At 36.5% G+C, this 23395-nt stretch overlaps 1 protein-coding gene across 4 annotated transcripts in view; it reads left to right on the top strand.

Annotated features, from left to right (window-relative positions):
- Nucleotides 1–23395, top strand: part of ADK (adenosine kinase) — a 476499-nt gene that overhangs the window by 386034 nt on the left and 67070 nt on the right. For all 4 annotated transcript variants that reach the window (XM_054728736.1, XM_008145357.3, XM_054728737.1 and 1 more), the window contains one exon: nucleotides 6560–6674. In XM_054728736.1, coding sequence (XP_054584711.1) covers nucleotides 6560–6674 — 115 coding nt within the window. The remainder of the gene's footprint in view (nucleotides 1–6559; nucleotides 6675–23395) is intronic.

Here is a 23395-nt window from a genome sequence, read left to right as displayed (position 1 = left end):
CCCACACTGGGGATGGAGCTCGCAACCTGGACATATGCCCTGACCAGGAATCGAACCATGATCTCCTGGTTCATAGGTCGATGCTCAACCCCTGAGCCATACCAGCTGGGCAATGCTAACTTTAAACTGTTAACATAATCACTAGTGAAGATGGGAGCATAATTTAACCAGTTAACTGCCACGCGGCCAAAACAGAAACCATCCCCACACGCCACAATATTTTGAATTTAATTTTAAAAATACATTTGCAATGAATATTATAAAAATAAATATATTACTCACAATTCGGGTGTTCTTGAATATTTTCAACTGAAAATTCTCACGAAAAATTATTTTAAAGTTGATCAGGGCTGCCACTTAGGGAAAACATTTTTTTTTTTTTTTGTATGCATATGGCATGTGGGGAAGGTCCTCAGCTTGCATATACAGTCGCTTATGGTGTACAATGGATTAACATTTATAAAATGGTTCAGCCCTAGCTGGTTTGGCTCAGTGAATAAAGCATCGGCCTGTGGACTGAAGGGTTCCGGGTTCAATTCCGATCAAGGGCACATACCTGGGTTGTGGGCTCAATCACTAGTAGAGGGCATGCAGGAGGCAGCTGATCAAATGATTCCTTCTCATCATTGATGTTTCTCTCTCTCTCTTTCCCTCCCTCTCCCTCTCTGAAATCAATTAAAAAAATTTTTTTAATGCTTCATAGTGTATAAAACCTTTTCCAACATTTGATTAATACATTTAACATTCACAGACACCTTTGAAGGTAGGTAGGGCATGTATTGCCATATCAATTTAACAGATACAAAAAGGCGACATGAATTATATAAGGTGACATGGTTAATACATAATGGGTTCGGAACCAGACCTCAGCTCTACCATATAAACTATACATCTTTCTCACATTCTAATGATTTAGAAGAGGAGATTAGATTTCTCACATTCTAATGATTTAGAAGAGGAGATTAGAAGAGGAAAATAAGAAATATCTTGAAATTCAAAGGGGGAGAGTAGTAGAGGGAACTGATGAAAGAAGGTGAAGAGATTAGCCAAAGAACATACAGTATATGCATAACCCATAGACACAGACAACAGTGTGGTGATGGCCAAAGGGAAGTGGAGATGGAGGCTGGGTGGAGGTAGACAAAAGGATGGTAGGAATGGGGACATCTGTTTCAACAATAAAAAGATAAAAGAAAAAAGAGTTATTTGCAAACCAATAAAAAAAGGAAATTTACTAGGGTAAAATACAAGCCAGAATAACTAAGAAAAAAAATACCAAACTTAAATACAAGATCAGCAATAATTTATGAATGTGGCAGAAAAATGATTTAAGATGAACATGCTATATAGTTTTGTGATAATAGAAAGCACATTGCTTAAATTCATAGAAGTAGTATAATCTGTGGATAGCTTGGAATAGTGATTAGGAGTGTAACCCCTGGAGTCTCACTTTGTAAATGCTCAACCTAGCTTCACCACTTAGTATCATTATGACCTTAGGAAATTACTTAACCTCTCTGTGACTCAGTTTCTTCATCTGTAGTAATAGTATCTACTGCCCAAAGTAGTTGAAATTTAATGAGTACTTTAGAGCTATATACATGGCTCTTGGTTTCAACATCTGTAAAATGAGGATACAGTAATACCTGTAGTTAAGATTTAATAAGCGCTTTTGGGACTATACACATGGCTCATAGTTAAATTGTATGAGCTTTCTTCTACCTCTCCTCCCCCCTTTCCTTTTTTTCCTTCCTTATTAGAGAACATAATTGAATTCTCACTACTCAAAATCTTGAAGCCCTTTTAGGAGATTTGAAGGGCAACCTCAGGATGTGACAGTTTGGGAGAGTATTAAAATGATTGTTATTAGAAGAAAGAAATTAATATTTAAGTACTTAGCATGTGCTAAATGTTGCATTAACCTCTTTCACCTTATCCTCTTTCATCCTCACAACAGTTATTTTCAACTTTTTATTTTGAAATAATTTTAGGCTTAGAAAAATTACAAAAATAGTAGTTCCCAGATACCTTTTATTCAGCTTCCCCTAATCTTAATATCATAAATAACCAAGGCATAGTGATCAAATCCAGAAAATTAACATTGGTATAATACCAGTAACCAAATTTAAGTCTTTATTCTGATTTCACCAATTTTTCCTCTGATTTCCTTTTTCTGTTCCAGAATCTAATCCAGGATTGCACATTGCATTAACAGTCATGTCTCCTTAGTCTCCTTTTTTCTGTGACAATTTCTAAGTCTTTCCTTGTTCATGATTTTGTTACTTGTGAAGAGTACTTGTCACTCATTTTGTAGAATGTCCCCCAATTTGGGTTGTCTGACATTTTTACATAATTAAGTAGATGTTATGAATGTTTCCCAGAAATATCACAGAAGTGATGGGCCCTTCTCAGTGCATAGTATCAGGGACGCACATGATGTCGCTGTTTTATTGTTGGTGATACTCACTTTGATCACTGTGTTAAGGTGGTGTTTGCAGTGTATCCTCTGTAAAGTTACTATTATCCCATTGTAGTTAATAAATACCTTGAGGGCAATATTTTGGGATTATGCAAATATCCTATTTTGCCCCCTAATTTTAGCATTGCTAAATTTGATTACCAGGGTAAACTTGTCTGTCAGTTTCTTTCATTGTAACATAACTATTTTTCCTTTTGTAATGAATAAATATCTTAAGGGGAGATATGATGAGACTATGCAAATACCCTGATTGTCTCCAAATTTTTACCCACCAATTATAGCATACTTCTGTCCCAACATCTTCTACCATAATTATTTTCTTAGTATGTACATGAGGAGATGGAGCCTCAGAGGGGTTTATTTACCTGCTCAAGGTGCACAAATCCAGGTGTGTCATACTCTAAATCCCTTGTAATTTCATCATTCTGTTAAGATATGTTAGCCCACATATAAGGGAAAATAATCTTCTGGCTGTGATAGCAAAATTAGAAATATGTAGCTTTGGAAAGACAAAAAGGTTTTAAGAAAAGTTTTTATACTAGATGTGGAGTGACTCCTGAGGGCAAAGCAATGGCTCCTCAAGGCCTAGTGAGAAGTTTAGTTTTGGTGCTCACTGCCAGTTATCCCAGAGCAACAAAGGGGTTTTGTATGAACTGTGCATGTGGATAGAAATAAAGTGTAACCATCTGTAAAGATTTATGTTTTATATTTGGAAAGTTTACTTCAATCTCGAATTGCCAGTTTTATAGGATTTAATTTGAGACATAAGAAAGGTTTCTTTAAAACTCATGGATACAAACAACAGTATGGTGAGTGCCAGAGGGAAAGGGGGGAGGAGGTGGAAGATGGTAAAGGGGGATAAATGATGATGGAAGGAAACTCGACTTGGGGTGGTAAGCACACCATACAGTACACACATGATGTATTGTAGAAGTATATATCTGAAACCTATATAATTTTATTAACCAATAAATTCAATTTAAAAAATAATAAATAAGTAAAAGGTTTCTTTAAGTTAACAAAGCTCCATAAAAATTTTATTTTCCTACAGGGTTGGGTAGAAGACAATTGTAGAATCTCATTCTTAATTTATTCCTTACACCACCTTGAAGAAAGACCTCTATATAAAAAACATCCAGACATGCATAAGATGCTGCTCCAAAGATGATAAAGTGAATCTATTCCTGGAGTTTGCCTCTTATCTTTATTAAATATGAACTGTATTCAATCATAAGCAAAAAAAAAAAAAACACCCTATAGTAGTAAAATATATGTGTGGCAAGGTGATTGGGAGAATATATGTGAGTCATTTTAATTAAATGTATACATTTATTTGAGAGAGTGAAGACATTGTTATATGGCATTTTTTGGTCCTTTCAGCTGTTACTAGTCATTTATAATAGTCTTTCCCCAAAACTGAGGGAATTTCTTTTCTCATCTTATCTGAGTTCAAGCTTAGTTCTGTTCTAAAATAAGCAACCAGAAGTGAAATAGTCAGCATGTTTGAAAGGTCAGCAGCATTGTTATACCTCAAGTGGCTCTTCTTTTCAGAAACAGCCGTCCTCTGGTATTATCATGTTAGGTATAGTAGAAGCCTAACTTCATATATCATCTGGAATTTCTTAAGTACTTAGTGAACAAACAGCATACAGCTATTTTACTAAAGACTGTCATACCTTTAAAAATGTCATGGTTTCTGATGTTGTTTGTAACCATTATGACTTGTCTGCCTTGCTTACCTAAATGTTTCCATCCTGTATATCCTAATTAATTTCCTTATGCCAAGCAAATATCTTTCCCCTCTGGTTGTGTTTCTCTCTCCATAACTGAAACTTTGCACAGTGATGGGAGTACAAACCATCAAACGCAAACCATGGGCTGTTTTAGAGGCTCACTGAATTCAGACATGGATTTTGAAATTATCTGAGGTTGTTGAAAGCATGATTCTAAAAATCCTACTTATAGCTTAAGAGTTAGATTTCATGTCAAGAACTTTTAAGATATAAAACTTCCTCTGGCAGTGTGGCTCAGTGGTAGAGCGTCAGCCTACCAAGGGTCGTGGGTTTGATTCCCAGTCAAGGACACATACTTGGGTTGCAGGTTTGAGTCCCAATCTCTCTCTCTCTCTCTCTCTCTCTCTCTCTCTCTCTCTCTCTCTCTCCCCCACCTCCCTCCTTCCCTCCCTCCCTCCCTTCCTCAATCCTTCCCTTCTACTCAATCTAAAAAAATCAATGGAAAAAATATCCTCAGGTGAAGATTAACACACACACAAAAAGGTATAAAACTTCATGCATAGCCTGCGTGATACAAAAAATAGCATCAGGGTTTCTAGAATTAATTTGTAATTTTTTAAACTTTATCTTTTTTAAGAAATTCAAGTCTGTATGAAATGGTTAGCACCTCTCTCTCATTTTAAATCTTTTAAAACTCTGGCATTATAGTAACTGTATTATTTCCATAGTCAGCATAATCATGCTCTGTACACCCCTAAAATAGTTTAATATTCTTTCTACAAATTTTTATTGGAAATTTGAAAATTGACTGGATATTTGCTGATATTAAGGGATTAGTGTTTATTTTTTAAACTAGTGGCCCGGTGCATGAAATTCATGCACAGAGGGGGGTTCCCTCAGCCCAGCCTGCACCCTCTCCAATCAGGGACCCCTTGGGGGATGCTGGCAGTTGGACATCCCTCTCGCAATCTGGGACCACTGGCTCACCTGCCTGCCTGCCTGCCTGATTGCCCCTAACTGCCTCTGCCTGCCTGCCTGATTGCCCCTAACTGCCTCTGCCTACCTGATCACCCCTAACTGCCTTCCCCTGCCAGCCTGATCTCGCCCCCAAATGCCCTCCCCTGCCAGCCTGATCTCGTCCCTAACTGCCCTCCCCTGCCGGCCTGATCTTGCCCCCAACGGCCCTCCCCTGTAGGCCTGTTCTCGCCCCCAACTGCCCTCCTCTGCCAGCCAGTTTGGTTCTGATTGGTCTGTTTCTATGCCAGTCAGCGTCAAAAGCTCTGCCTCCTAGGCAGCCATTGGTTCCTCACACTTCACCCAGATTTGGTTCTGATTGGTCAGCTTCTATGCCAGTCAGTGTCTCTCGGCCTATCAACGGGGCCTGATCAGAAAGGCAGGGCTGATCAGCAGCCCTGGTGGAAGCCTGGAGAGAAATGGAGGAGCAGCTGCTGGCCAGACTGGGAGAGAAAGAGAGAGGCAAGTGCTGATCAAAAGCTGCCAAAGAGGCAACGGATCAGTCCCTGCTTCTCTCTTCAGGCCTCTCTCTGGTTCGTAGCCCCCTCAGCAGTCAGTGCTGGGCACCGCACCTGCAGAGGAAGCCATGGCAACCCAGCTGACTGCAGGACTGACTTCCTGTTGGTCAAGCCTCGGTTGTTACTGGTCGTTACAACCCAGGGTTTTTATATGTTAGGATATGATAATAGTTATGTGGTTATGTTTAAGTTATCTTTCAGAGATACATACTAAAACATTTACAGATGACCTATAGTCTCTGGAATTTGCTTCAGAATAATATGAAAGGCAGGTAGATGAAAATATAAATGAATAAATTTTAAATGTTTACAATTTGATGGTGGGCTCCTTGGAGGTTATTATACTATTACTAGAGGCCCGATGCACGAAGATTCGTGTAAGAATGGGCCTTCCTTCCCCTGGCTGCTGGCACCACCTTCGCTCCGGCCAAAGCCGCCTTCGGAGCCGCCTTTCCACCTTCCCACGCTGCCCAGAGGCCTGGAGTGGCTGGGGTGGTGCAGAACACCTGTGTCCCTCCCTGCCCCTGGCCGCTCCACACCTGCATATGTAAATTAACCCTCCATCTTTGTTGGGTTAATTTGCATGCTCACTCCTGATTGGCTGGTGGGTGTTGCGAATGTACAGTCAATTTGCATCTTACTATTTTATTAGTGTAGATGTTTACTTTTGTATGTGATTAAAATTTTAAATGATAACTCATAATAGATGTTTAAGTATCTCATTTTAAACATGTGAGTCTAAATCCTTAATCTACTAAGAAAGCTTTGTCTTATTGTACTGGTTCTGAGAAATTTTTTCTCCTTTTGATTAACAGACTGAAGATATTAAAGAGATAGCCAGAAAGACCCAAGCTCTGCCAAAGGTGAACTCGAAGCGGCAGCGAGTTGTGATTTTCACCCAAGGGAGTGATGACACTATAATGGCTACAGGTACATGTGCAAACTGTGTGAGAAAACCATTATTACGGAGATTAATCATTCATAACAAAAGTCTATATTCTTTCTAACATAATTAATTCAAAAGATGCAAACTGTGTGAGAAAACCAGTATTATGGAGCTTAATCATTTATAACAAAATTTACATTCTTTCTATTATATTTAATTCAAAACACCGTACTTTTTTTTTACCACCTTAACTCATTTTGCTTACACACACACACACACACACACACACACACACACACACACTTCTGGCAATCATCAATATGTTCTCTGTATCTATGAGTTCGAGTGTTTTTAGATTCCACATGCAAGTGAGATCAGACCTTATTTGTCTTTCTCTGTCTGACTGATTTCACTTAGCATAATGCCTTCAAGGTTCATCCATATCATTGCAAATGGAAGGATTGCCTTCTTTTTTATGGCTGAATGTTATTTTAATGTATAAATGTATAAAGAAAATGTATAAGTATATATACATTTTCTTTATCCCTACATCCATCAAACGGACCACTTAGGTTGCTTCTATGTCTTGGCTCTTGTAAAAAATGCTGCAATGAACACGAGGGTACAGATTTCATTCCGAGTTAGTGTTTTCATTTTCTTCAAATAAATGTCCAGAAGTGTAATTGCTGGATCATATGGTAGTTCTATTTATAATTTTTTGAGGAAATTTCACACTTTTTCATAGTTGCTACACCAATTTACATTTCCATCAACAGTGCACAGGGGTTCCTTTTCTTCATGTATGTCCTTGCCAACACATATTTCTTGTCTTTTTGATAATAGCCACTTTAACAGGTGGGAGGTGATCTCATTTTGGTTTTGATTTACATTTCTCTGATGATTAATGATGTTGAGCACCTTTTCATATACCTGTTGGCCATGTGTATGTATGTCTTTTATGGGAAAATACTCAGATCTTTCACATTGTTTTTGTTTGATTTTTTTGTTTGGTTTTATGTTTATTTTTTGTTGAGTTGTATAAGGTATATATATATTGGATATTAGTTCCTTACCAGATAAGTGATTTGCAAATATTTTCTCCATTCCATAGGTTGCCTTTTCATTTTGTTCATGGTTTCTTTTGTTGTGTAGAAGTATTCTTTGTTTGCTTGTTTGTTTGATTGTGATTTTAGTTTGCTGTAGTCCCACTTGTTTATTTTGCTTTTGGGGACTTTGCTTTTGGTGTCAAATCCAAAAACTTGTCACCAAACCAGTGTCAAGGAACGTATCCCCTTTTCTTCTAAGAGTTTAATGGTTTCAGGTCTTACTTTCAAGTCTTTAATCTTTTGAGGTGATTTTTTTGTATGTTGTAAGGTAATGGTGCACTTTCATTCTTTTGCATGTGGCTATCTAATTTTCCAAACCATTTATTGAAGAGATTATTGTTTCCTCATTGTATGTTCATGGTTCCTTTGTCATAAATTCATTGATCACATATATCCGGGTTTATTTCTGGGCTTTCTATTCTGATCCATTGACCTGTGTGTCTCTGTTTTTATAGTAGTATCATACTGTTTTGATTACTGTACCTTTGTAATATAGTTTGAAATCAAGAAGTGTGATGCCTCCAGCCTTGTTCTTCTTTCTCAAGCTTGCTTTGGCTGTTCTTGGTCTTTTGTGGTTCCATAGGAAATTTAGGATTTTTTGTTCTATTCCTGTGAAAATGTACCTTGTATAGTTTTTTTTAATAATTTTAATAAATATATATGTACCTTCTATCTCAGTAGAAAATATTTTTAAGAAGATAATTTAAGAAAAATCAGTTGGGTAAATCTACCTTGATTTTTTTACTGTGATATTTTGGAGATATTGTCAATCTAGAAATGTCTTTCCTGAAAAACATACATTTTAATTACCAAATACCTGTGCTCCAATAACATAAATGTATCCAACTATGAACAAATATAACCCAGATATAAGTTACTTCATCAGCTTTAAACTTAAAGAAAACTTCACTCTGTTTTTACACAGCCATCTATTTTCATAGAAATAAAATAGGAATTTTATCTAGTCAACAAACATTTTATCAGTGGGGTTGGGGGGGATGGTAAGATATGTACACATATAATACCTTAATTAAAAAATTAAAAAATTTAAAAAAAAAACATTTTATCAAATAAAATTATTAATATTGCCCTAGCTGGTTTGGCTCAGCGGATAGAGCGTCAGCCTGTGGACTGAAGGGTCCCTGGTTCGATTTTAGTCAAGGGCACATGCCCGGGTTGTGGGCTTGATCCCCAGTAGGGGGCGTGGAGAAGGCAGCCGATCAATGATTTTCATCACTGATGTTTCTATGTCTCTCTCCCTCCCCCTTCCTCTCTGAAATCAATAAAAGTACATATTTTTTTTAAAAGAGTTGTGGTAGCTTAAACAATTAAAAAAATGATTAATATTGTCAATATGGTGCTACCTACTATTAAAGCCAAAATACAAACCTTTTCATTTTGTCTGAACCATTAAGATTAAAATCAATAGGTTAATTAATAATTATTATAAACAGAAGCAATTATTACCTTTGTGTTTATTCAGTACTCTACTGAACACTAAAACTTAAGATATGAGTCCTAAAGATCTAACTCAGAAATAAAATTAATACACATCAATATATGAATATAAGAAACTGTAATTACACTTGTTAATTATTGGTAAAATTATATGCGCTTTTATTGACTCAGAGAAGGAAATCAATAAAGCCTCAATAAAGATTGTATAGTGGCTATGAAGTAAATTTTTATTGAACTAAATAAATATGCCTGAAGAGATAGAAGAATAAACTATTGTCAGATTTTGTGAGTAGGGACCCAGAATTAATTCATTTCAACTTTCTTATTTTAGAATTGTCAAAAGCAAGATTTAGATATTTATTTCAAAATAATGCAGTACATAGTAAATAATGAAGTGAAGTTATAGATGAAGTGAGATTTGCCATGAGTCAATAATTGCAAAAGATGGGTGGTGGATATAGGGGGGGGGGGGTCATTGTGCAATTACATCCACTTGTATATACACTTAAAATTTTTCATAATTAAAAGTATAAAATACAGAAGGACAGAAAATTAATTTTTCAATCAAAAATCAGATATATAGTCTTAAGTGATTTATTTTCCCCAGATACATTGATATCCTTGCTAAGCCTTGAATTTTAGGAAGTATTTAAGAAAGGAGGGCAATCTAGTCAAAGAGGATCATGTGAGCAAAGACACCACATACAGTATAATCTGTTATTGTTGTGACAGGAAAAGCCATGTTGTTAATTTGTACAAGAGAGAAAATAAATAAGTCATGAAAAGATACCCCTGCATTGATAATAACTGAATTGCTGTCTTTTTATAGTATGTGGCCTATTCCTGTCTTAGCAGTGAACACCGTTTGGCAAAGTGAAAAGCATACCGACTTTCTTACCTCATAAGAATTGTCATACTGCCTTCAGATTCATAAAATGCTATTTGGTTGCTCTTTATAGAGACATTTATTTTAAGGCTTTATTCCAGAGATACATATTGTACAAGTGTCTTGTGAATTAGCACAAATTTCCAAAAATTGAAACCTTTAAAATTAGCATCCTCTCCCTGTGACTGAATTTGTCAACTCAATTTGTTTCTTATTAAATATATTAAACCCTCTTAGAAATGCTTACCAGCAGGAATTTATTTGAGGACAGACACTGGTAATCTTTGCTGCTTCTACTATATGAAAATGAACTTAAATTAGAGGGTGTACTATATCTGCAATGCATGATAAATACAAGATGGATAGAGAATCTGTTCAGTGGTGTCAGCTACAAAAGCAAACATGATAAATGTTAATGCAGTTTTGAGCCCTGGGATAAGCTATTCAGTGCACAAGCATAGCTGAATCTCTTTGCTATGTTGTTATTCATGGCAGCCAAATAAATGTCAATAATAAAAGAGAATTAAAGATTTTCATTTCCCAGAGGCAATCCTCTAATACGGCTTGATCTTTCATTTCATTTGTAATTCGTTCTCATGTCAGGATGCAATCATTCGCCAGGCTCTGGGTGTCATGTTAAGTCATTTAATAATGATTAAGAACATAAAAATGCTTGGCCTGTGGGGCAATCCACAGAAGAGATGCCAATTTGTTATTGTTTTTCTTCTTTTCCTCTTGAATATGGATCAGCTTTTCCCACCTCCTAGCATTTAAATACTAATGGAAGATGGGGAGGGACAGTAGTTCTTTAATTTACCATAAATGACATTCCAGAATGGCTAACACACTTACTATAACACTAATTAGGAGTCATTGTTCCTTAAACTTCACACTGTAGACTATTTTTAAATGATCACTGCTAAGTTTGTGGCATTTAGCAATAATATAACAAAATCAGGTTCCTTGGTATTTAATTCTAGAGACTTTTCTCCTTTTGCAATATGGTGGCTATAAACCACTTTCTATTACTTTATAAAGGTAATTCTTTGAATTCCTCTACTCTAAGTTGACTGTGAAACTAGTATTTTTTTGGCCACCTCTTACAGTTGGGTATCCATCCTGTATATCCATCCAGCCCAGTGGTTTTGTCACATATCAGTCATTGTTTCATTGCTCACAGGCTAATTGAGTTCCAAGTTTTGGGAAAGGGGGTGGGGGGAGGGGGAGGTGAAGGGGGCACTGAAAAGTAATAAGAGTAAGAAGTTGGGAATGAAAGACAGGAAAGAAAAGATGATTCTGTTCATTTTTGTCCTTTAATAAACATTGAATGAACTTGTTAGGTATGGTGGAAGTCAGGTCAAGGAAATCATTTCTGTATCTATAAACTTTAGAAAAATTAAGACTACATATTTTCATTGCCTACCGGACAGCAAGTACTAATGAGGTCTTTGTATATTAACATCTTACTATATTAAGGATTGTACTGAAAAAATGAATATATATATATACATACACACATATGTGTACATATAAGTGTTTGTACAAAGTATAAATTTCTCCAAGTTCCTGTACTAAAAATTGGGAAAACAGTAAGACTTTTATTCTAAATTGAAAATAATGCATTTCATACAGTGGCCTTTATGTAGCCATGAAATGGGTCCACTGAAGAATAAATTATAGGCTTTTCTAAATACTTTCAGAATTCTTTCTAGGTTGTTTGAGTTGTAATATTGCTCAAAGGGAGAAAATAGATTAGGTCAGAGGTTTTCAACTGGAAGACTTGGTGCTACCATATCAGAATCATATAGTGGGCTCTTGATAAATACAGTCCTGCCTTCTTTTTTTTTTTTTTTTAAATATAGTTTATTGATTTTTTACAGAGAGGAAGGGAGAGGGATAGAAAGCCAGAAACATCAATGAGAGAGAAACATCAACCAGCTGCCTCCTGCACACCCCCCACCGGGGACGTGCCCGCAACCAAGGTACATGCCCCTGACCGGAACCGAACCTGGGACCCTTCAGTCCGCAGGCCGATGCTCCATCCACTGAGCCAAACCGGCTTTGGCAAGTCCTGCCTTCTTAAAAACACCTTCCCCTCAACCTGATATGTCCCTATGAGGAGTATTTGAATACGCATCCTCAAGAAAGAGGTATGAGAAAGGGGGTGGGGAGGGATGGAGTCTAGGGGAAGGGGAGTGGAGTGGAGGGTTGTTTATTTGTTGAGAAAGCTCACTTATGTGATTTAGCAATGCTGCCTATCCTTCATCTGTCACTTTGAAAAACCATTGCATTAGGTGATCTGATAATGTTGCCTCAAGTTCTGTGATCCTGTGGTATGATGGAAACAGAACATTTTAGCAGCTAAGCATCTATTACTTCAATAAGTCAGGCCTTGTTGGAGGGGGTTAAGGGGGGGTGGGAAGAAGGACACATATATATCCTTTCAACAATAAAGACTTATTTTTTAAAAAAAAATAAGTCAGGCCTTGGTGAATGCTTCTCTTTCTCAATCGATCACTAAGTACCAAGGACCCATTCCCCAATGACAAGTAATCTACATATTACTTGACATAGTCTCCTGCCCTGGAGGAGCTTATAATGTAAGATAATCACCTCATAGTGCCGTTAGTGATTTCATTATAAGTAAGTGGGGTTTTTGAAGTTACTTGTCTTCATGCTATTACGTCCTTAAAGAATCTTGTCATCCCATTTGCTAGTTAAGTTTTCATGTTCTTTGAAAACACTCAGTGCTCTGTAAGGTAAGGTCAGTTGTGATTTGCAGTTCTGGTAGCACAGAACGTGGAATGCCAGCTCTAAAGGAAAACAACCTCAGCAGCTGGAAGAATAATGTCAGCACATCATCACAATTCCTGCTGCTACAAACTATTATTATAAATCATTTTGAAAATGTTTTCTCTACTATAGCCAAACCAGCTTTAAATGATGATCTTGTTGGCATAGGCTGGTGATGGTGTGGATAGAACACATTAGATAGCAATCTTTCAGAAGGTCCATGTATGGCATTCATAGAAAAAAGTTCTTACCAGCTGAGAGTTTAAAGAATATAGATTTCTTAACTATGAATATAAACAACTAAGTTATTAACTCCTATTCCATTTTTAGATTGTTATAACTGCAAAAGACAAAGTTCTTTCATTAGCCAAGTGGCCGAAATAATTTAGAACAACATACACAGGACTGTCACATTCCTAACAAAATATTTGTGGGCCATGGTTTGTATGGTTTAGTAATCTCAGGCCTGTCAAGAAATGAGACTTCTTTCAACTCCCACCTTTCATGTTGCTAGAAAGCAAAATGGAATACAGCCTACACTAGGCAAATGTTAGCATTTATTTCTGAAAGGACCTTTAATTCTGATATTGAAGTATAGATTGCATATAGTAAAATTCACATATATTTTACTAAATAACAATGAACAACCACCATAATAAAAATGTAGAACATCTTGTATAATATGTCTTTTGGATTTTCTATGTGTATAATAATATCTGTGAACAATGGCAGTTTGGTTGCTTTTTTCCCAATCCTTTACTTTTTTTTTTTTTTTTTTTTTTTTACTATACTAAGTAGCACAATAAGGCTCACTGAATACGAACACAGTTGAAATGGCTATAGTTTGTAATTTTTCTTCTGCCTAAGTAACTTCCTTTAGTATCACATGTAGTGTGGGAATTCTCTTGGTTTTTGTTTGTTTAAAAATGTCTTTATTTTGCCTTTCAGTGAGTATAGACCTCTACATTGAGAGCTATATTCTTAAAGGTGATCTTTCATTATCTTTTGGATTCTCTTATTTTTATTAAGAAGTCCACTGTTAGTCTTATTTTTGCTTTTTTGAATATATTATTTTCATTTTCTCTGGCTGGTTTTGAGAATTTTTCTTTGACTTTCACTCTGTATTTGGTTCTTGTTTTTCTTGTATTTATCCTGCTAGGGTTAATTTTAGTGCTTCTCAAATTTACGGTTGATGCTCTTACCAGTTTTATAAACTTCTCAGCTGTTAATCTCTTTATTTTTTTTTAATTTCTTTATTGATTAAGGTGTCACATATTTGTCCTCATCCCCCCATTCCCATCCCACACCCCTCCCCACGGATGCCCCAACCCCCTGTTGAACTTAACCATTGGTTAGGCTCATATGCATGCACACAAATCCTTTGGTTGATCTCTCCCCCCTCCCCCAACCCTCCCCTATCCTCCCTCTGAGGCCCGATAGTCTGATCGATGCCTCCTTGTTTCTGGTTCTGTTCTTTTCATCAGTCTATGTTGTTCATCATTTCCCCTAGATGAGCGAGATCATGTGTCACTAGAGATATACTTATAAGAACTGAATGAGACGAGCAATAATAGTTATGCTGACAGGCAAATGAATCAGTCTGTAGTGAGTTTCTTTCTGGACCAACAGTTCTTTTGAGACCCAATTTCAATGTCCATTATGTGTACATGTCGGCACTGACCCCTCAGCTCTGGATGGTGGACAAATGGTGGTAACGGAGGTCCGACTCCCTCTAGTTTGGTCTCGGCCGGACCCAGGGGCATGGCTTCACCCAGACTCAGGGGCACGTGGCCTCACCCGGACCCAGGGGGCGCGTGGCCTCACCCAGACCCGGGACCCAGCCTTACCCGGATCCAGGGGCACACGGCCTCACCCGGACCCGGGATCCAGCTTCACCCATACCCAGGGGCGCGAGGCCTCACCCGGACCTAGGTGCGCGCGGCCTCACCCGGACCCGGGACCCAGCCTCACCCGGATCCAGGGGCACGTGGCCTCACCCGATCCAGGGGCGCACGGCCTCACCCGGACCCGGGACCCAGCCTCACCCGAATGTTAATCTCTTTAGATACTGCATGCTCTCTTTCCAATTGAGGTATCAATTACATATGTTTTATGCCTTTTTATTTTGTGTTCCAAATGTCTTTTATACTCTTTCTTGTACTTTTCATTCTTTCAAACTTCAGCTTATATATTTTGCATTCACCTACCAGTTAGTTGACAACTCCTTTCTTTCTACTTTGTCCAATCTGCATTTCAACACATCTGTTAGTTTTTTTATTTCAGTAATCACATTTTTTATTTTCTAAATTATTTCTTTTTTATTAATCCCAGTTCTATAGTATAATTCTCTACCTTGTCATTTATTTTCTTTGAACACAGTAATAATAAATTGCATGTCCAAAAATTAAAAGCCTCAGTCATCTGTGGATCCATTTCTTTTGTCTTTTCTTTTGGGCTTATTTCTAGGTCTGCCTGATAATTTTTCATTAAATGCTACACATTATTCATAATAAATTACAGTTTTTCTGCTGGTGATATTGTCTTCCTGTAGAAGGCAGCTATTGTGGCCAGTGTGGCTTAGTTGATTGAGCATCATTGCATGTATCAGAAGGTCACCAGTTTGATTTCTAGTCAGGACACATGCCTGAGTTCAGGTTTGATCCCCAATGTTGGGGGGAGTAGGGGCAGCCAATCGATGTTTTTCTCTCACAGTGATGTTTCTCTACCTGTCCCTCTTCCTTCCCCCCTCTAAAATCAATAAAAAACGTATTTTAACTAAAAAGAAGGCAGCTAGTATTAAACAGATCAAGGACTGAGCCAACTCAAGCTTGGATTGCATTTTTGAAAGGGTCAATCTACTACTAATTTATCCCCAATCCTATGCTCTAGCTCTCCTGAAATCCTAGTGTGTGGTTTAGGATCCCTACTCTTTGGTGGGTTCTGTTTGGTACCATCGAACTGCCAAAAATACTACTCTGCCTTTTAGAGGTCTTCTGTTTTATGTCTTGTCCTCTTATCCTTCTACCTTACAAATCTGACAAATAGCTCAAAGGAAAAAACTGCAGAGTGTCAGGTTTATTGTAGTGTGTTAGAACTTCAGGATCATGACATCTCAATTCTGACTGCCTTGGCAGCTCCAAATTCCAATTTTTGTCTCTGGAAATTGCCAAAAGTTCTGATGGCTTCTCTGCCTTTTAGTAAGTCCCCATTGTCTACTCTAAATCCTCAACCTTTCACCCAGCACCAAGAATTTACAAATGCCCTGAGGGGAAAACTTTTACAATGTCAGCCTAACTTTAGGATTTTCTTTTCTCTCAGGGATCTTGTCCCATCAAGTCTTAGCTACCTTGACAGCTCTCTCATCCTACAGTTAATTTTTAAAATATTTTTTATTTTTCAGATTTTCTAGTTTATGGTGTAGGTTGGTTTGTTACAAGCTATGGCATTATTACCTAAATTAAAATTGTTATTTATTATAAAATAAAAAATATGTGGCCGAAGAAAGTTAAGTGGGCTCATCTCTTTATTATATTATATATAGCTGATTTAGCAATACTACCTTCTATAACCTAATTTGAGAACTGTTGGGTTAGATAATTCCTCCAGTAACCCAAAATTAGAGACAAAACAGCTGGGTTAGAACCCAACTTCTTGAATCCCAGTCTAATTTGTTCTATACCGTGCTGCCTTATTTACTTACAACAGTAGTTCTCAATGTTGTAAGGAGCAATTTTCCCCCTCACTTCAGGTTGTCACAACTGGGTAGAGGTGGGGGAATTCCACGGGCTTCGTGGACAGAAACCAGAGATGCCACTACACATCTGATAATGCACAAGACAGCCACCCACAATGAAAAATTTTATTATTCAAACTAGAGGCCCAGTGCACGAATTCATGCACGGGTGGAGTCCCTCAGCCTGGCTGGCGATCGGGGTCATCGGGGCTGTCTCGCCCAGATAACTACACACAAAATAACTTTACCCAGCTAAGGTATCATGTAGAATCGAATGAAAGATAAAAGAGCGTCCCAGACAAGAAAAGAAAAGGCTTCATCACCACCAAACCAGTATTACAAGAAATTTAAAGGAACTTTTTAAAAAGAAGAAAAAAGGTTTTAAAAATATGAATAATAAAATGGCTATAACTACCTACATATCAATAATTATTTTAAATGTAAATGGATTGAACCATCAAATCAAAAGACATACAGTGGCTGAATGGATAAGAAAACAAGACCCATACATATGCTGCTTACAGGAGACCCACTTCAAATTGAAAGGCACACAGACTGAAAGTAAAGGGATGGAAAAGATATTTCACGCAAATTGGAACAAAAACAAGCTGGGGTAGCAATACTTATATCAGACAAAATAGACTTTACGACAAAGAAGGACACTGCACAGTCATAAAGGGATCAGTTCAACAAGAGGATATAACCCTTGTAAACATATATGTACCCAACATAGGAGCACCTAAAGATATAAAGCAAATATTGATATAGATAAAGGGAGAGACTGATACAGTCATAGTAGGGGATTTAAAACCCCATGGACATCAATGGATCTTCCAGACAGAAAATCAACAAAGAAACTGACTTAAAATAAAACACTAGGATTAGCTGGATTTAATTGATATCTTCAGAGCATTTCATCCAAAAGCAGCAGAATATAAGTCTTTTCAAGTGCACATGAAACATTTTCCAGGATAGATCACATGTTAGACCACAAAAGAAGTCTCAATAAATTTAAGAAGATTAAATTCATATCAAGCATCAAGAAAAACAAACTGAAAAACACATGGAGACTATATAATATGTTACTGAACAATGAGATCAAGGAAGAAATCAAAAGATACCTTGAGACAAATGAAAATGAGAACACAACAACCTAACAGTGAAAAGCAGTCCTAAGAGGGAAATTCATGGCAACACAGGCCTACTTCAAGAAACAAGAAAAATCTCGAATAAATATTCTCATCTTACATCTACAGGAACTAGAAAAAGAAAAATATACAAAGCCCAAGTGAGTAGGAGAAAGGAAATAATAAAGATTAGAGAGAAAATAAATAAAATATAATTTTAAAAATATAAAAGATCAATAAAATCAAAAGCTGGTTTTTGAAATAATAAAGAAGATTGTTAAACCATTACACTCATCAAAAAAAAAAAAAGACCCAAATAAATCAGAAATTAAAGGGGAGAAGTAACAACTGACACCACAGAAATACAAAGGATTATAAGAAAATATTACAAATAAGTTTTGCCAGCAATTTGGACAATCTTGAAGAAATGGAAAAGTTCCTAGAAACATACAATCTTCCAAGACTAAATCAAGAAGAAACAGGAAATCTGGACAGATTTTAACCAACGAAATTGAAGCAGTAATAAAAAACCTCCCAACAAACAAGAGTCCTGAACCACATGGCTGCATGGGTGAATTTTACCAAACATTCAAAGAACTAACACCTATCCTTCTCATACTATTCCAAAAATTTCAAGAGGAGGGAAGACTCCCAAGCTCATTTCAGGAGGCCAACATTATCCTAATTCCAAAACCAGATAAAGACACTACAAAAAGCCCAGCCCTTGTGACTCAATGATTGAGCATCGACCAGGGAACCAAGAGATCACAGTTTGATTCCATTCAGGGCACAAGCTTAGGTTGCAGGCTTGATCCCTAGTAGGGGGCATGCAGGAGACAGCTAATCAATGATGTTTCTCATGACTGTTTTTGTCTCTCTATTCCTCTCCCTCTCGCTCTAAAAATCAATTAAAAATTGAAAATACAAGACACTACAGAGAAAGAAAATTATAGGCCAATATCCCTGATGAACACAGATACTAAAATCCTCAACAAAATATTAGCAGACCAGATCCAGCAATACATTACAGAGATCATACACCATGATCAAGTTGGATTTATTCTGATAGTGCAAGATTGGTGCAATATCTGCAGGTCAATTAACGTGAAACACCACATAAACAAAATGAAAGCTGAAAATCACATAATCATATCAATAGATGCAAAAAAAGCATATGACAAAATTCAGCACAATTTATGATTTTTAAAAAGAACTCTCTCAGCAAAGTGTGAATAGAGGGAACATACCGCAACATAATAAGGGCCACATATGACAGACCCACAGCTAACATCATACTTGACAGGGAAAAATGAAAAGCATTTCCCTTAAGATCAGAACTAAAGGATGTCCACTTTCACCACTCTTTATTCAACATAGTACTGGAAGTCCTAGCCACAGCAATCAGACAAGAAGAAATAAATGGCATTCAAACTGGAAAGGAAGATGTCAAACTATTATTAGATGCAGATTACATGACACTATATATAAAGAATCCTAGAGATTCCACCAAAAAACTACTAGAACTGATAAATGAATTCAGTAAAGTAGGAGGATAGAAATAAACATTCAGGAATCGATTGAATTTTTATATACAAAAAGTGAACTATCAGAAAGTGAAACTAAGAAAACAATCCCATTTACAATTACTAGTACATTAAAAAACTAAAATACCTAGAAATAAATTTAACCGAGAATGTAAAAGTACTCAGAAAATTATAAGACACTGAATAAAGAAATTGAAGAAGACACAATCAATAGAAGGATAGGAAGAATTAGCAAAGCTACAGAATATACATTCTTCTCAAGTGCACATGGTACATTTTCAAAGATAGACCACAAAATAGGACACATGCAAAGTCTCTTCAAATTCAAGAAGATATAAATTATATCAAGCATCTTTTCAGGTCACAATGGCCTAAAATTAGAAATCAACTACAATAAAAACAATGAAAAAAAATCAAACACTTGGAAGCTAAATAGCATGCTATTAAACAATGATTGGGTTACCAAAGAGATCAAAGAAGAAATAAAAAAAATCCTGGCAACAAACGACAATGAAAACACAACAATCCCAAATCTATGGGACACAAAGCAGTCTTGAGAGGGAAGTTCATAGCCCTACAGGCCTACCTCAAAAAAAAACAAAAACAAGAAAAAATTGTAATAAATTATCTAACCCTACAACTTAAAGAATTAGAAAGAGAGCAACAAGAAAAGCCCAGAGTAAGCAGAAGGAAGGAAATAATAAAGACCAGAGCAGAAATAAATGACATGGAGACCAAAAAAAAAAAAAAAACAATACAAAAGATCAATAAAACCAAGAGCTGGTTCTTTGAAAGCGTAAACAATATTGATGAACCTCTAGCCAGGCTCACCAAGAAACAGAGAAAGAACTCAAATAAAATCAGAAATGAAAAAGGTGAAGTAACAACCGATCCCACAGAAATACAAACGATTATGAAAAAATACTATGAACAACTCTATTCCAACAAAATGGACAACCTAGATGAAATGGACATATTCTTAGAAAAATACAAGCTTCCAAAACTCAATCAGAAAAAATCAAAACACCTGAATAGGCTGATAACTACCGATGAAATTGAAGCAGTAATCAAAAATCTTCCAGCAAACAAAGCCCTGGTCCGGATGGTTTTACGGGGTTCTACCAAACATTCAAATAAGAACTAAAATCTGTCCTCAGACTACTTCAAAAAAATTCAAGAGGAAGGCACACTTCTAAGCTCTTTCTGGCATTACCCTAATTCTAAAACCAGATAAAGACACCACAAAGAAAGAGAACTACAACCCAATATCCCTCCCTGATGAACATAGATGCTAAAATCCTCAACAAAATTCTAGCAAATCAGATCCAGCATTACATTAGAAAGATCATACACCATGACCAAGTGGGATTTATTCTGGGGATGCAAGGATGGTACAATATCCACAAATCAATAAACGTGATACATAACATAAATTGAGAGACAAAAATCACATAATAATATCAATTGATACAGAAAAGGCATTTGACAAAATCGAGCACCCTTTCCTGGTAAAAACTCTCAGCAAAGTCGGACTAGAAGGATCATACCTCAACAAAAACTAAAACCATTTCCCCTAAGAACAGGAACAAGACAGGGATACCCACTTTCACCATTCCTGTTTGACATAGTACTGGAAGTGCTAGCCATTGCGATCAGACAAGAAGAAGAAATAAAAGGCATCCAAATTTGGAAGGAAGAAGTAAACTCTCATTATTCACAGATGACATAGAAAACCCTAAAGGTTCTATTAAAAAACTACTAGATTTATAATAGCTAAGATTTGGAAACAGCCTAAGTGCCCATCTGCAGATGAGTGGATTAAAAAAACTGTGGTACATCTACACAATGGAATACTACACTACTATAAAAAAAGAAGGAACTTTTACCATTTGCAACTGCATGGATGGACCTGGTGAGCATTATGCTAAGCGAAATAAGCCAGTCGGAGAAAGATAAATATCACATGATCTCACTCATATGTGGGATATAATGAACAACATAAACTGATGAACAAAAATAGATCCAGAGACTAAGAAACACTGATCAGACCCTCCAACCTCAGAGAGAAGGCGGGGGTGGGGGATGGGCGATGTTAGAGATCAACCAAAGGACTTATATGCACGCATATTAGCATAACCAATGTACACGGACATTGGGGCAGAGGGGGCTTGTCCTGGGAGGTGGGAGTGGCGGGGGGGGGGGCGGGTCAATTGGGGGGAAAAAGGAGACATATGTAATACAATAAATAATAATAACAAAATAACATAAAAGAACGTTTAATAGGATTTAGTGACTATTAAGGAGACAAATATGACCCTAAGATTTTGAATTTAAGTGACTAGAATAATACAAAGAAATGGAAACTCAGTATTAAGAAATATATTGTATATCAACTATAATTGAAAAATAAAAATTATTAAAAAGAATTACATAGTCTATAAATATGTTTCATCTGAGTGCACATAAAATACCTAGGAGATCTTTTTGTGTATTTGTGAAGAATAGCATTAAATGTGTTTCCTTGAAATTCTAAATATCAAATGTTTATTATAGGCTCTTAAAGTCAGCCAGCAACCTAGAATGGCCACTGACACAGTTTCTCAAAATTACAAACTGTAAAAGAACAAAATATCACCTGAATTTTTTTTCTTAACACAGAAGAAAATAAAAATCTTCAGATACATATAAGATAACTGAAGAAGAATCAGAATTGCTATGAATGTTCCAAATATTTGGTTCTAAATAACCAAATTAATTCCTCTTTTATTTGTTTTAAAATACTGTTGTTTCAAGAACTACCAATTATCAGCTAATGCTGGAAGTCTGTAATTATGTGTTAATATATGACAAGGCTAGCAATCTCCACAGAAGACTGGCATGTAACAGAATGTTTGAAGCTACTGTTGGTCCAATGCATCTAGTTCAGAAATGTTCCTAGAAACTAACCTGTTTTTCAAATTATATGTCCATTTATGGAGACAAAGCCCACTAAGTACAGGCAGTGTTACCTGAATCATTACAGAGTAATTGGTTAGAAGTCAAGTCAAACTTAGATACTGTGGATCCAGATGAGCGGTTGCCTGGGCACTGGGAGGCAGGGAAAGGTGGGAGTTTATGAAGAAGCACAGGAAATTTTTAGAAGTGGTGGATATCTTCATTATCTTGATTGTGGTGATAGCTTCATGGATGTATACACATTCAAACTTATCAAATTGTACACTTTAAATACATGCAGGTGATTGTGTGCCAATCATGCCTCAATAGAGCTAGCAATAAAATAAATGGATTTAATCTTAGAATGGTCAGATGTGATATCTTGAGTCCTGCACTGTTACCCATATTAAAGAGTTAGCCATTTAAAAATGTATATACAACAACTTGAAGTAATCTAGGCTACCTGAGCTATGATGAATTGAGTGTAGTGGTTTTTAACTATAGGCTTAAAGTAATACACTTTATTAAGATACAGATTTGTGTATGTGTGTTTGTGATTCTGGATGATTATTTTTCTCGAGACTTGATATCTATGGACTGGACATTAAACTGACTTTTAAGCAGCTTTTAATATATCAATACCACATTAGTTTGAATATTTTTTCCTTGTGAGAGATGCAGAAAGATCAATGTCTCAACTGCCCCAGGTCATAATAAATGCTTTTAATAAAATTATTTTAACCTTTGTACACTTTTGCTTTTATTAATGAACTTTTCTTTTAAAATCAGACTATTAATGGCTTTCTGACAGTGTCATCTTGCCTGTGGTTGAGACCAGTGTGAACTCTAATTATTAAAGAGTAATTCTATAGGTGGAACCTAGAAAGATTAGTAGACATCTGAACTTTTATTTAAAAATTCATATTGGAATATGTGATATAGGAGAATCTTTTTAAAAAATTGCTATTTGATGCTTGGGTGTGGTCAGTCAGATGACCTTATAGTATTGTTAGAGTATAAATAGGTGGTGGTCTTTATATCCTTTTATATACTAACTAGAAGCCCGATGCACGAAATTCATTAAAGGGGCTCAGCCCTCTCAGCTGTGGCTTCATCCAGAAGGTCGCCTGGAAGGACGTCCAAAAGGTTGTTTGGCTGTCTGGTCTAATTAGCATATTATGCTT

This window comes from Eptesicus fuscus, chromosome 17, assembly GCF_027574615.1.
Source record: "Eptesicus fuscus isolate TK198812 chromosome 17, DD_ASM_mEF_20220401, whole genome shotgun sequence".
Taxonomy (NCBI): Eukaryota; Metazoa; Chordata; class Mammalia; order Chiroptera; family Vespertilionidae; genus Eptesicus; species Eptesicus fuscus.
The sequence above is the reverse complement of the archived record's forward strand: the minus strand, read 5'-3'. Positions and strand labels throughout refer to the sequence as shown.